The sequence below is a fragment of the Diabrotica undecimpunctata genome, chromosome 2, assembly GCF_040954645.1.
Source record: "Diabrotica undecimpunctata isolate CICGRU chromosome 2, icDiaUnde3, whole genome shotgun sequence".
NCBI classification, from domain to species: domain Eukaryota; kingdom Metazoa; phylum Arthropoda; class Insecta; order Coleoptera; family Chrysomelidae; genus Diabrotica; species Diabrotica undecimpunctata.
The window spans coordinates 176,712,910-176,726,111 of record NC_092804.1 but is presented as its reverse complement, the minus strand read 5'-3'; the positions used below and the strand labels follow the sequence as shown (position 1 = coordinate 176,726,111).

The following is a 13,202-nucleotide window of genomic DNA, read 5'->3' as shown; positions in this document are numbered from 1 at the left end:
GTGTTTGCCAAGTGCTTAGTACGTTGTTCTTCATACTGGCCTTTGGGTCTTGGTGAAGTTGTATGTTTTCCATATTTTCTAAGGAGCAGGAAAGTTTTGCTGCATGATCAGCGTTCTCATTTCCATTGATACCAACATGGGATGGTATCCAGATGATAGTTACTGAAACACCATTCTCTGACTGCTCTTGGCAGATACTGTGGATGCACTGTACAATGGGATGTATGGAGTATATATTTCTGATTGAGTCAATGGCGGAGAGAGAATCGGTGCATATTGCTAATGATTTCTCATTAGCAATGGGCGAGTCTAATGCCTTTAGTATTCCATACAGTTAGGCTGTGTGTATACTGCATCTGGGAGAAAGCCGATATGATGCTACTGTTGTATTTGAGGTACTGACAGCACAACCGACGGCCTGTTCTTCGTTGGAGCCATCTGTGTAGAGAATTTTGTCATAACGCTGTGTCTGTATAAGTTCCTTAAATGCTTGCACCAAGAGAGTTCTGGGCGTTTCTTCTTTTTTGTATCGGTTCAAGCTGGTAAGGACAGTAGGTAGCTTTTTGGTCCACGGGGGAATTCTGGACGTAGTAAACGGAGTTGTGAGTTTTAGATCTGTGTCTTTTAGCAAACTTTTTAAAATTTGTGAGAGAGAATGTGCTCGAGGGTGACTATTATCTGGGACAGAGTGGGGACATTTCATTTAAATTTACATATATTTTGTATAAAATACAATACATATGTTTACAAACGAACATCTAACTTATTTATATAATCTATCGACTCTGGAGTCGCCATTAGGAAATTCTCTGACCTGTCATGATAGGATCTTGTGGGACACTGTTTTGTGATGTGACAGATGGTTTGTGGTTGCATCTGCCGTGTTGGATTCTGAATCTGTTCAGCATAGTCCATTAGTTGCGTGGTAATACAATACCTGGTGGTTTTTATGTGATGCACGGTAAGCTGCTATTTTGTTGTTCCATGCATTCTTGAGTCCAAGTGGTCGTTAAGTTGAACTCATTTTCCACAGCAGTCTATGCTGTTTTTATTGACGATCGTCTGGAGTGTCGACAATTACCGTTGGCTGCATCTATATCTTAATGGATTGGCAAGATCTCGTTTCTAAGTATTTTTCTGTAGTCACTAGTAAGGAAGTGTATGCTCAGTACTGGCTCAGTACTGGGAACCATTACGTAGATGTGGATTTGATAACGCCAGCAATCATTCTCATTGTATTGTTTAATTGGGCATCTACTTTGTGTATATGTGGGCTGTTAAGCCAGGCTGAAGAGCAGTATTCTGCTGTTGAGAAGACAAGCCCAGGGCAGATTTTGTACTGCACAGCTTCTGGATTTAAATTTTACGGCTATTTTTATCAGATGTTCCTTGAAAGATAGGGTTCTCTCAAGAGTCACCCCAAGATACTTTGGTGTTTTATTGTAGGCGAGTGTGGTGTTTTCGAATTGGATGTTGAGTGTTCTTCCCCTAAACTTGTTATTTAGGTGGAAACTGGAAACCTCTGTTTTGGTAGCGTCTTTTGGAGCCTTCATTTACCCACTGAATGTATAATTCCGCCGTGAGGATTTCTTTTGTTTTTTCAAATGACTCACACCTTGTTGCAAGGACCCAGTCATCGGCGTAACCAAACTTCCTTGATCTGGTTTCTGGTATATCAGCGATATACAAGCTAAAGAGAAGAGGAGCTAGGACAGATCCCTGAGGCAGTCCATTCTTCAGTGTTCGTGGGGTGCTGATGTCGGTTCCCATGATTACTTGAATCATTCGATCGGCTAGCCTGCTGCTGATTATTCGAGCGGTGGATATATAGGAGATTGTACGGAGGAGCTTGAATATTGTGCCTTCTCTCCAGACTATTCAATAAATGTGAAAGAACCTGATCTGCGCAGTTTCTTTCCGGTCAGAAACCTGCCTGATCAACCAGTATTGATTCAAGTAGCTTTGGAATAATTCTGTTGTAGATAAGTCGTTCTAGTAGCTTAAACTTCGCCAATAGTAGGGCTAGTGGTCTGTAGTTCTTAGAGTTGTTATCATTTGGTTTTCCTGGTTTTAATATGGCAATGACCTTCGAACGTTTAAGTTCCTGTGATATGGTACCGGTCTTTATAATACATATGAAAAAGTGGACTATCCATTCTCTTGCATATTTGCCGCCTGTTAATTAGTTCGGGGTGAATATTGTCGAAGCCTGGAGCTTTACATGCCTTTACATCCTTGAGACTTATATTGGAAGGGAAAGTGGAAGGAAGAAGAGGTCCAGGAAGAAGAAAATGCTCCTGGTTGAAGAATGTAAGAGACTGGACAGGCATGGACACACATTCGTGAGGCAATAGTGTTTGGGTTAATTGTTGTTTTGTTCCTTCTTATGGGAGTTTCGCTTCCTAATTGTCTTAGTAGTGTCCATGCTTACCTACTTGATGTTTGAAAAGCCACCCCACATAGCTTTCTTTAGATTTCACCGTTAGCGAGGGATGGATGTGATTATAGGAATTTGGGTTCCTGCCTCTATGATCACTGGCGGTGTTGGCTGTGTGGGAAGTCGTCCATTACTTTTCGAGAGACTACTAGAGGTCGTCCGTTTTTTATTAATAGAAACAAAACATAGTACTCCTTTTTCCATGCTGCTGATATAAATGTAGATCGGTCTTTAGCATTAAACTTAAATTATAGATGTCCGTCCTCGTGCTAGATGGAGAATCGGATGGGTTAACCGTAGGAGAGCTTTAGTGTCGTTCATTTGGTTCAAAACAACTCGTGACTGATAAAACAACCATCAATCATTGACCATATTTCTTTATCTGCTTTTTTTCGTAGTAGTTAAACGTAATATAAGGAAAAACAAGCAGAAGTACGAAGGAAAATCTCTAAGAAGAAGAACGAGTCTTGGGAAAGAAACTGCCAACGAATAAATACTTATCTAGGAGGAACCAGAAGCACAGAAAGCTGGAAACTGATAAAAAAATTGAGAAAAGAAAAGAATAAAGAAGTAATACAGAGCATAAAACCTGAAGACTGGGAAGAGTATTTCAAAGGACTTTTGGTAGAGAATAGAGTCGAATTTCAGGAACGTAGAAATCAAAACCAAGATAGAATTTCAATAGTTGGCTCGCCAATAAGATTAACAACAGGGGAAATTAAAAATGTATGTAAACAGCTGAAGAGGAACAAAGCACCCGGACCAGGAGATATACCCGGAGAATTGTTTAAGTACGGAACGAACAAATTGTACGAATGTCTTCGACAACTTTTTCAAGAATGCATAAACACAAGCGAAATCCCTACGGAATGGAAGATATCACACCTTAGCACTAGACATAAAAGGGTGATAAAAATAATTGTGAAAATTACCGAGGAATAGCTGTAACCGGATCTATGAGTCGAATATATGGAAAGGTGTTAAAGAACCGAATCGAGAGAGAATACTTGTATTATGAAGCAGAAGAACAAGCAGGATTTCGTACGGGTCGATCCACTATTGACCACATTTTCTCCTTAACCCAGATAATAGAAAAAAAGATGGCAAGGAATCAAGAGATTCATATGTTGTTCGTCGACCTACGGAAAGCCTACGACAGCGTTCCACTGAAGAAGCTGTGGCAATCAATGGAAAGCACGAATATTAATATAGAATTAATAAAAGCCGTCAAAGTGCTATACAACCAACCAATAATAAAGATAAAAGCGGGGACACAAATAACAACAGGATTTATAACATCAAAAGGATTAAAGCAAGGATGTTGCTTGTCTCCCACTTTATTTAAAATATACCTCGAAAGTGCTTTAAAAAGATGGAAACAAAAATGCAGGACAATGGGGATACCGCTCACCAATACTATGGTATATACGCTTAACTTTGCAGACGATCAAGTAATAATGGCTCAAGATTATGACGATTTAAACTATATGGCACGAAAATTAATTGAAGAGTATGATATATGGGGTCTAGAAGTAAATAAAAAGAAAACCGAATACCTGTGCATTGGAGCAGAACAAAAAGATCTCATATTAGACGATAACACTACGATAAAGCACTGCTGTGACTACAAATACCTAGGTATCACTATTTCACAAGATGGAACATTAGACAAAGCCATAAGAGAGAGAAATACGTCAGGGAGAAAAGCCATCACAATGTTAAACACCATTTTATGGGACCAATCCATCAGCAAAGAAAATAAAAAGAGGATATATGAGACTATAGTAAAAAGTATCACTCTATACAGCTGTGAGGTATGGCCACTGAAAGAAAGAACACTGTCAACGCTGAAAGCGACGGAAATGGATTTTTGGAGAAGAGCCGCAGGAAGATCTAGAAGAGAAAGGATTACCAACGAACGCATTAGAGAAATAATGGGAATCAAACGAACAATCACAGATGACCTAACAACAAAACAACTTATCTGGTTCGGACACTTACAAAGAATGGACGAACAACGAATGCCAAAAGAAATACTAAAGTCGCAACCAGAAGGAAAGAGAAAACGAGGTAGACCGAGAAAAAGTTGGAGCGAAGGAATAAATAAAGAACTGAGAGAGAGGGCCATAGAAGAAGATCTATGGAACAACCGGTCTAAGTGGCGATTGGAAGTCGGAAAACGGCGGAGAACGTTATAAACCGACAAGTAGTAGTAGTAGTAGTAAACGTAATCGTAGACTCTTTACGCAGATACTTGTCTTCCGGATACGATGTAGAATCATCCTTTCATATAATTTAAATAAGTGACACGGGGAGATTGATTTGGTATTTGTTTGGTATTTCAGGATCTTTTTCTAGTTTAAGACTTACGTTTTTGCTTTTGATTTAAAGATTGTTTTTTAATTTTTAATTTACTTTTTTTAATAATTTTTAAACGAGATCTAAATTAGTGCTGCGGGTGTTGCTGCTATTTCCAAACACCCATTTCCGACATATTAATCTGTTTTAAAATGGAGTTTTCATCAAAAAACCATGATTAAACTATTATAAACGTAATTTAAAATAGTTATGTTTGTATATGTATGCATTTAGTTATGTAACTGCTTGAAATTTTGTAATTAACTTCATAGAAATATACTGTTATATTCGTAGTTTATATCTATTTTCCTCGTTTTCTTTTTCAGTAGTTTATTTAATGTAAAATAGAGGGTTTTTTGTTTTCTAATGAACAATATAACACAATATACCTATATTTTAAACTATATTTCTTTTTTTTTTTTTAACTTTTAGGTGCCACTCTTGGAGTAATACTGACGTACACCCTCACTGGGTTCCTATCAAAATCGTCCGTAGGCTGGCCCATGAGTTTCTACATATTTGGCGTCTTTGGATTAGGTTGCTCCATTGCGTACATCTTTGCAGGAAGTGAAAGTCCTGGTCATTGCAAAAATATCTCTAAGGAAGAGAGAATTTACATAGAGAAGTCTTTAGGAACAAGCAATATAACAACAGTTAGTATATTAAGATTACCTACTAAAACAAATATTCATTTGTAATTGATTACTTGTATGGAGAATTGCAAAACAATGAAAAAGAGATTTTTAAAAGGTATTCAGCAACAGAAACTATTATTCCCAGAGAAAATAGTAAGATGAATGACATGACCAAAATCATATAGTAATAAAATAAATTATTATACGAGGTTCTTCTTCCTCTTCTTCTTTTTATATAGACATGACTCTGTCTGTTTTTCAATGTGCCTCCAGTAAGTTGTCGTTCCATCGTTTTCGTGGTCTTCCTACTGATCGTCTTCCTATTGGGGAACCGTCTCTTGCCGTCTTTACTACTCTATTTGTTGTCATTCGGCTTATATGATCGTTCCATTCTACTCTTCTATTTCTTACCTAGTTTTTGATGTTCTCCACCTTGCATCTATGTCGTATATCTGTACTTCTAGCTCTGTCCCATAGTGTCTTACCATCAATTTTTCTAAGTGTTTTCATCTCTGCTGTTTCTAACATCCTTTTTGTTCTCTCTGTGTCAGGTCTTGTTTCTGCCGCGTATGTCATTATTGGTCTGATGACTGTTTTGTAAATTCTGCCTTTCGTTTCTTTCCCGATATTTTTATTTCTCCATATTGTTTCGTTTAGGGTTGACCACTTAAAAGAGTTCGGTATGCGCGGAAACGGTCTGAACGGAATCGTTTGGGGGGAGAGGTCGCTGAAGCAGCGGTCGCCATGTTGCCGGCAGTCTTTAAGCATCATCGGACGTGTTTAACACAATCGCTGCTAAATTTTTTCGAGGGGTGTTATCACTGTAATTGATATTAGAGTTATTATCATTATTATCAGTAGATATTAGAGTATATAATAATATTAAATTAATTAAATAAAGTGTATATTTATTTATAAAATGTGATTTATATTTTTGACTCTGATGGGATTTATGCGCACCTGGCAAAGAATTTCTAGTATATCGCTGACTGGCTCCGATCGGCATAAGGCAAATTAGAACGTTTTCCTAGGAACATAATTATATAATTAAATTTTAGACAAAATAAGTTTATTTATTGTATAAAATACAGAAAGAATCACATATTGATTTTGTTTTGATTCATATATGAGCAATTTCAAAGCATTTAACACAAAATCCGGGTTGATCAGGAGATTGTTCGCAGTGATATGTTGTCAGCTTTCTAATTTTGTTTTCAGAGCATATTTTACAACGCTTTCTCTTTGTTCGTCCATTATTAACCATAGGAATTTTTAAAATACTATGTTTGGAGGCAGGAATATTTTTATTTTTCACACTTTGAACGATCCGGCATACTTTCAATAATTTTAAATCACGAAACTACTACAGCAAAGAACTGGTAAACATTTTTGACACTTTAGGTCCTCACTCGCACCCTGACAAACATTAACAAACGTCGGCGTCGTACTAAGTAAAATATTAAAATATACCGTCTTAAAAATCAACGGGTTACTGTCTCCGATCGGAGTCATGCGCATCTAGCAAAGGACTACTTTGACTTGGATCGAAGCCTTTCGTAAATACGGTTGTGGATTCGTCGGTTTGTCTGTCCTATGTATGTACGTAGACAACTGGAATAGGGTATCTCATAGATAACGTGATATTCATTGAAGATTTGGTCTTTCATGGATCTAACGAGATTGGACAACTTAGAGTGAGTTGTGAAACCAAGGCGGGTAATAATGTGACTGGGCATTGAGATACGCGTATTGTATGGGTGGGTTTCCGGTACACGGAATAGAAAAAACTGTGAAGTGAGTGTTTCTGAATAAGAACATCATGGAATGACAAAGATGCTTGAGACTCAACTTCCATCGTAAATTAAATACTTGGATGTATTCCATTCAGGTGGGAGAGGAAGAGATCTAATGTGTCTTTACCATGGAGCCAAATGACAAAGCAACATACCGTAACCAGCAGGTGGGTTTGAGATTTGATGAAGATAGGACTATTGTTTCGAAATGTTTCATGTAGATATCAGCTATTACGGGAGAGAGGGGGCTTCCATTGGGACATCCTTGATTTGACGATAAAAACGATTTTGGAATGAGAAGTATGTATTAGACATGCAGTGTTTTATGAGAGATAATGTGTCTTGGGGAATTTGATGTTTGGAGTCCAAGATCGAAATGGTTTCATGATTAGGAATATTGGTAAATAAAGAAACAGTGTCAAAACTAACTAGTATATCTGAGGGTGAAATAGAAATGTTTTTCAAAAGACCAATGAAATGGAAAGAGTTTTTAACAAAGGACGAGGCGTTTTCGGCTAATGGTTGTAAGGATAAGGCGAGATGTTTTGCCAATTTCTGAGTGGGGCAGTTATATGCACTGACGATGGGTCTTAAGGGGAAATTGGGCTTATGGATTTTTGGCAGGCCTTATATTCTTGGAATTCGGGATGATTTTTCTTCTCTTATATAAGTATATATATTATGATTAAATTAGATATTGTTCTGAAGCTATTTGCTTGTGGCATCTTAATGCAATTTTCTATTTTTATTGGGATAAGCTACAATTTTACTTTAAAATAAGTTTATTTGACGTTTCGATTTCCATTTCGGAAATCGTTCTCAAAATACCCCGGAAGTGAAAATCGAAATGGCAAATAAACTTGTTTTAATTGAAGCTTACTGACATAAAAATAGTTAATTGCATTGAAATAGATATTTGTGAAACTAATTATTTACGTATACTCATTTCCTCATAACTGCATATTTACATTGGTTTATTATCAAAGAAACTACGTGAACCAAAAGATTTTCTTTTTAATGGAAACGAGTTATCTTAGTTGGACGCAAATGATCATAAAGGAGCAATAAATTTTTTCGCACACAGACAATTGGAAATAAACAGTGGGTCAATAACTTGCGGTCTGTTGGAAATGTGTTTGTTTTGCCAAGAATTACGATGTTGTTTGATCCTGATACTTTATGACTACCGAGAAACATTAGACTTTCAAAACTATTACGTATTTATGAGGAAATTCGTTTCATTTCAACTCGTGATGCTATTATTTCAAATAAATAGCAAATGTATTGAGGCAAGTTATGAATCAGTCACGTTCGTGCATAGTTATATAAAAATGAAAAACATAGCTACAAGATTATGGCTCGAGGTGCTACGAATTCGGGGAAATATGTGTTTCCATTCTGTAGAATAATATTTTATTATATAATTCAGATAATCCTTATCTTAATGTACTAACTTCACAAATGAATGTTGAATAATATGCCAAGTTATCCCAATAACTTGGCTATAAAATAAAAAAGAAACTGCGTTATTTGGTAAATAAAAAAGTGGTTTTTTTATCAAGTAATGCTTCTGCACAGAAGTATGTAATTAAAATCTAAGCATAACTGGTCCAAACTTCTAAAGGACTAAGGATATTCTTCAAAATATAAGTCTACAAATTCGGTTTAGGTATGACCGCTACTATACTAAGACAAAATGCTAGTCAGAGAACCATGTAAGTTTTGTCAGTCAAAAAAGTTCATTCAAAACTCCTAGATTTGACCTTACTTTATATATATATATATATATATATATATATATATATATATATATATATACAAGGATTTCCACAGTTTTCACTGTATTCCTTCACTCAACCGTTTTCTCCAATTTTTCCTGTTTAGCCAGTCCCCTTCCTGTAGATTTCTTCTACTCATTGCTTCGTCCACTTTATCTCTGAAAGATCTTCGGGGTCTACCTCTCTTTCTTCTTCCTATCGGGCTCCACACTGTTATTCTATTTATCCACCGATTTTGGTCTGCTCTTCTGACATGTCCGTACCAGGTTAACCTCTTCTGTTCGATGTAGTCTATTATGTCGAAGTTCATTCCCATTCTCCTCTTAATCTCCATGTTATTTATTCTATCTCTTCTTGTTACTCTGCAGCTTCTCCTTAGGAATTCCATCTCCGTTGCTTTTATTTTGTTTTTGGTTTTCTTATTTATTGTCCAATTTTCACACCCATAAGTGAGGATACTTCTTGTCATGGTATTATATATTTTTTTCTTTGTTTTCATGCTGATGTTCTTATCCCATAGTACCGGGTTCAATTTTCGTATGCAGTCTCTTGTTTGTCCTAGTCTATTTTTTATATCTTCCTCCGTTGTTCCTTTGTTTGATATTATGAAACCTAAATACTTATACTTGTCTGTTCCTTTGATTTGTTTACCTTCGTCTATTTCCAGCTGTTTTATTTCTGTTTCTCCGTTGTTAGGTATTCAGTTTTCTTTAGGTTTGTTTCCATCCCATTCTTTGTATATTCCTGCTCCAGTTTTCTCATAATAAAACTGAGGTCATCCTCGTCTTGTGCGATCACTATTTGGTCGTCGGCAAAACTTAGCGTATATAGATATTCGTTCCTTACTGGTATACCCATTCCTTCTCACTTTCTTTTCCATGGTTTCAGGGTTTTTTCCAGAAATATTTTGAACAGGGTGGGGGATGTGGAGCAACCCTGTAGTAGTCCCTTTGTCGTCTTAAATGGACTGCATATTCTATTGCCCGTTTTGATAGCTACTTTGTTATTCTTGTAGAGTGCTTTTACCGCGTTTATTAATCTTTGTGGAACTTCGATGTCTTCCATTGCTTCCCACAGCTTGGACCTTACTTACTAGGTCAACTTAATCTTAATTAATCTTTATGTTGTATGACATAAAGATAATTTAAGTCTGCGGACTAACCTCATCCCATTCTGACAAAGAAGAAATTTAAAACGAATTATCACTACCTACACACTAAAATAATGACCATTTAATCACTGGAAGTAGGACTTACGCGAGGGAACATCAATGGGAAAATTCGGGGTAGAGAAGAGGCGACAGCTTACTTGATTTTATTTTTCGCAGCAGATATTCTAAATGAACAGCTTCTTTCACAAGCAATAGAAAAATTATAAATATGGGAAAGTTCGGGCAACATAACAAGAATTGAAATCGACTACATAATTAGCAGAAATCATCCAAGATATAATCGTCTTAAATAGATTTATACAGACAATAACCATATGGTCTCCGTCCCAAATACTAAACCAGAAAGTGTTCCTAGAGGATCATACTCTTATCCAATGATCAAAAAACCTCTTTGGATCTCAATAGAGAAATATCAAAAAAGAAGCCAAAATAACTGCTGGGATGTGGACCACAGTTGACCCATACAAACCCATAAAAACTTTAACTACAAAAAGTATTTTTGAGTGATTTGAATCGGACTCTACAGGATACTCCCTTCTTTAAACTTAAGATCATTCGGAGTGCATTTTTTAAACTATAGAGACAGATAAGCTATTTATTGCAGCACCCCAGGAAATTACTCCATATCGCATAATAGAATAAAAGTTCTCATAATATAGTGATAGACCCCCTGTGATGAGGGGACCAAAATATGAAATTTTGAGACTCATAATACAGGGAAATATTTAGGGAAGAAAATCTGTTAGACGAGGGCAGAATTCTTGGTTGAAGAATCTACGTGATTGATATCAATGCGGATCGATTGATTTGTTTGGAGCCGGGGTTTTAACCTTGTTTAGGCTTGCGCCTATTCAAGGAATGGAGTACTCCTTTTTTTTCTCTCGGGTAATGGTAGTGTGGTAAACGAGATGAGTGTTGTGTTGGTGGAGAAGTGGTGGACTATTAAGAAGCAGAGGGGGTTAGAAGGTGGCGTGTCTGGGTGGACGATTGTAGGAGCGCACATGAGGAATTTGGAAGAACTTTGTCAAGCATGTCAGATCAGGTACTTCAGGGGTCACTAGCCATAGTAGTTAATTGCGATAATTTTTTTACAGTAGCAATTTTGAAAATAAAAATAGCCATTATGATTGTCAACCTGCATAGGGAGACGGCACTGTAAGAAGAAGATCCCCTAGTCTAAATAACTCTTCAATACTCATAATAAGTAGCAAACTCTATTCAGTTTTTTTTTGTATTTGTTCTCTCCAATTTAGGTTCTGGTCAATATTCAGACCAAGAAAGTTAACTAATCTAGCAGGTTCAGTGTTTTGTGATTGAAAATTGAACTGTTTTCGTGACTAACTGGTTTTAAAGTAAACAAAAACGGTCTTATCAGTATTAAGCAGCAGCCTATTTTCAGTGAACCACTGTTCAGCCTTGCTGAGAGTTTGCTCTGCCACCCTGAGGAGTGTTTCTAATGATTTTTTCCAGAGCAGCGCATTTTTTCCGAGTCATCAGCGAAATTTACAAGGTTTGTACAACCACTAACACCACGTTTGGCAGGTTTGGCATATAGATCAAAAAGAGAAAGTGCCCCAAGACGCTCCCCTGTGTTATGCCACTTAAAGTTGATCCTTTCAGCGTAAACCTTACTCTTTATTTCTCCAAGCATACTTTTTGAGACGTATCTGTGAGAAATAATTTTATATATTTCAAAATCGGTCTCTGTATTCAATAACGATGTATTTTTTGTAATAAAAGAATATGATCTAGGCTATCGAAAGTCTTAAATAGGTATAAAAAAGAGCCTAGTGTTTTGATCTTTGCCTGTTTTTCTAAATTTTTTTATATAAAATCATAGGTAACTGTCTCAACAGATCTTTCTGCGAGAAAACTAGGCGGCGATCTACTAAATAAGTTGTTTGTAATAAGAAAGTTTTGTAGTCTGAAATTTATCGCTTTTTCGAATATTTTTGAGAATAATGGAAGAAGCCTCATTGGTCTATATATAGGTCTTCATCTTAGTAATATCACGTTTTTTATGGTGACTTGACAATTGCCAATTTAAAACTTTAAGGAAATTTACCCTGAAAGAAGCATTAACTATAAAGGAGAGAAAAATAGACATCTCTGATGAAACAAATTTAATTAAGTTGGTTGATATTTCATCGTAACCAGAGCCAAGCTTGTTTTTTAAGTTATGGCTTAATTATTACTAAGTACTACTTTTTCTTTATAGTAAAATGCTGAGGCGAGCGTCACAGAAATAGCGCCACAAGATGGCGCCGTCACGGAACTAGCGCCACAAGATGGCGTGATCAAGGGTAGTATCATAAAATAACGGATCTTGACATCGATTAACAACTCTCAATCAATTCGTTTCTATTCTTCATATATTTATTCTAAGCAGGTTTAAATTAAAAACTACGTGAAAAGTAACTAACAAATGCACACATTAAATGAGAAGTAAAAATAATTTAAAGAATATTGATCAATAAAAGATTTGATATTTTATTATAATTTAATCTGTCGTTTGAATTGGACAGATCTCTCACAAGAATTGTTTACATGCTCTATTTTCTTTACAGCTTCTGGCGCTGTATTTTTCATAAATTAACTTATTTCGTTAGAAAGCACCTGAGGGTCAACCTGTAAACAAAAGTTATCTTGATTTTTGGAATAACCCTTAATCTCTATTAAAAATTGCCAAGACATTTTAGTATTTTTTCGCTATTTTTAATTAGTTCTGTATAACAATTTATTCGAGCTTGAGTGAGTAAAGAAATGTACTTGCAATTTTCTGTTCAGTAGATTATTCAAGATTATTACTATATAAAAAAAAAACCAGCCTAAACAAAATTCAAGCCTAGATTTAAAAATTTTTTTCATCATTTTTAAAAACTTTTGTGATTTTTTCATTTGCTGTATTTATCTCTTCGAGTGAAAAACATTGTAAATTTTCCAAGCTATATTCATGAAGCATCTCACTGATTATGTACCTCCAACATTTCAAAAACAGATACCGAGTCTACATTACCCAACATAAATTTA

At 36.0% G+C, this 13,202-nt stretch overlaps 2 protein-coding genes across 4 annotated transcripts in view; one reads left to right on the top strand and one right to left on the bottom strand.

The window, feature by feature from the left end:
- Positions 1–13,202, bottom strand: part of tow (target of wingless repressor) — a 552,940-nt gene that overhangs the window by 449,003 nt on the left and 90,735 nt on the right. The gene's annotated exons all lie outside the window — the stretch shown is intronic.
- Positions 1–13,202, top strand: part of LOC140433588 (putative inorganic phosphate cotransporter) — a 74,802-nt gene that overhangs the window by 33,821 nt on the left and 27,779 nt on the right. For all 3 annotated transcript variants that reach the window (XM_072521569.1, XM_072521571.1, XM_072521570.1), the window contains exon 4: positions 5,228–5,448. In XM_072521569.1, the coding sequence (XP_072377670.1) occupies positions 5,228–5,448 (221 nt within the window). The remainder of the gene's footprint in view (positions 1–5,227; positions 5,449–13,202) is intronic.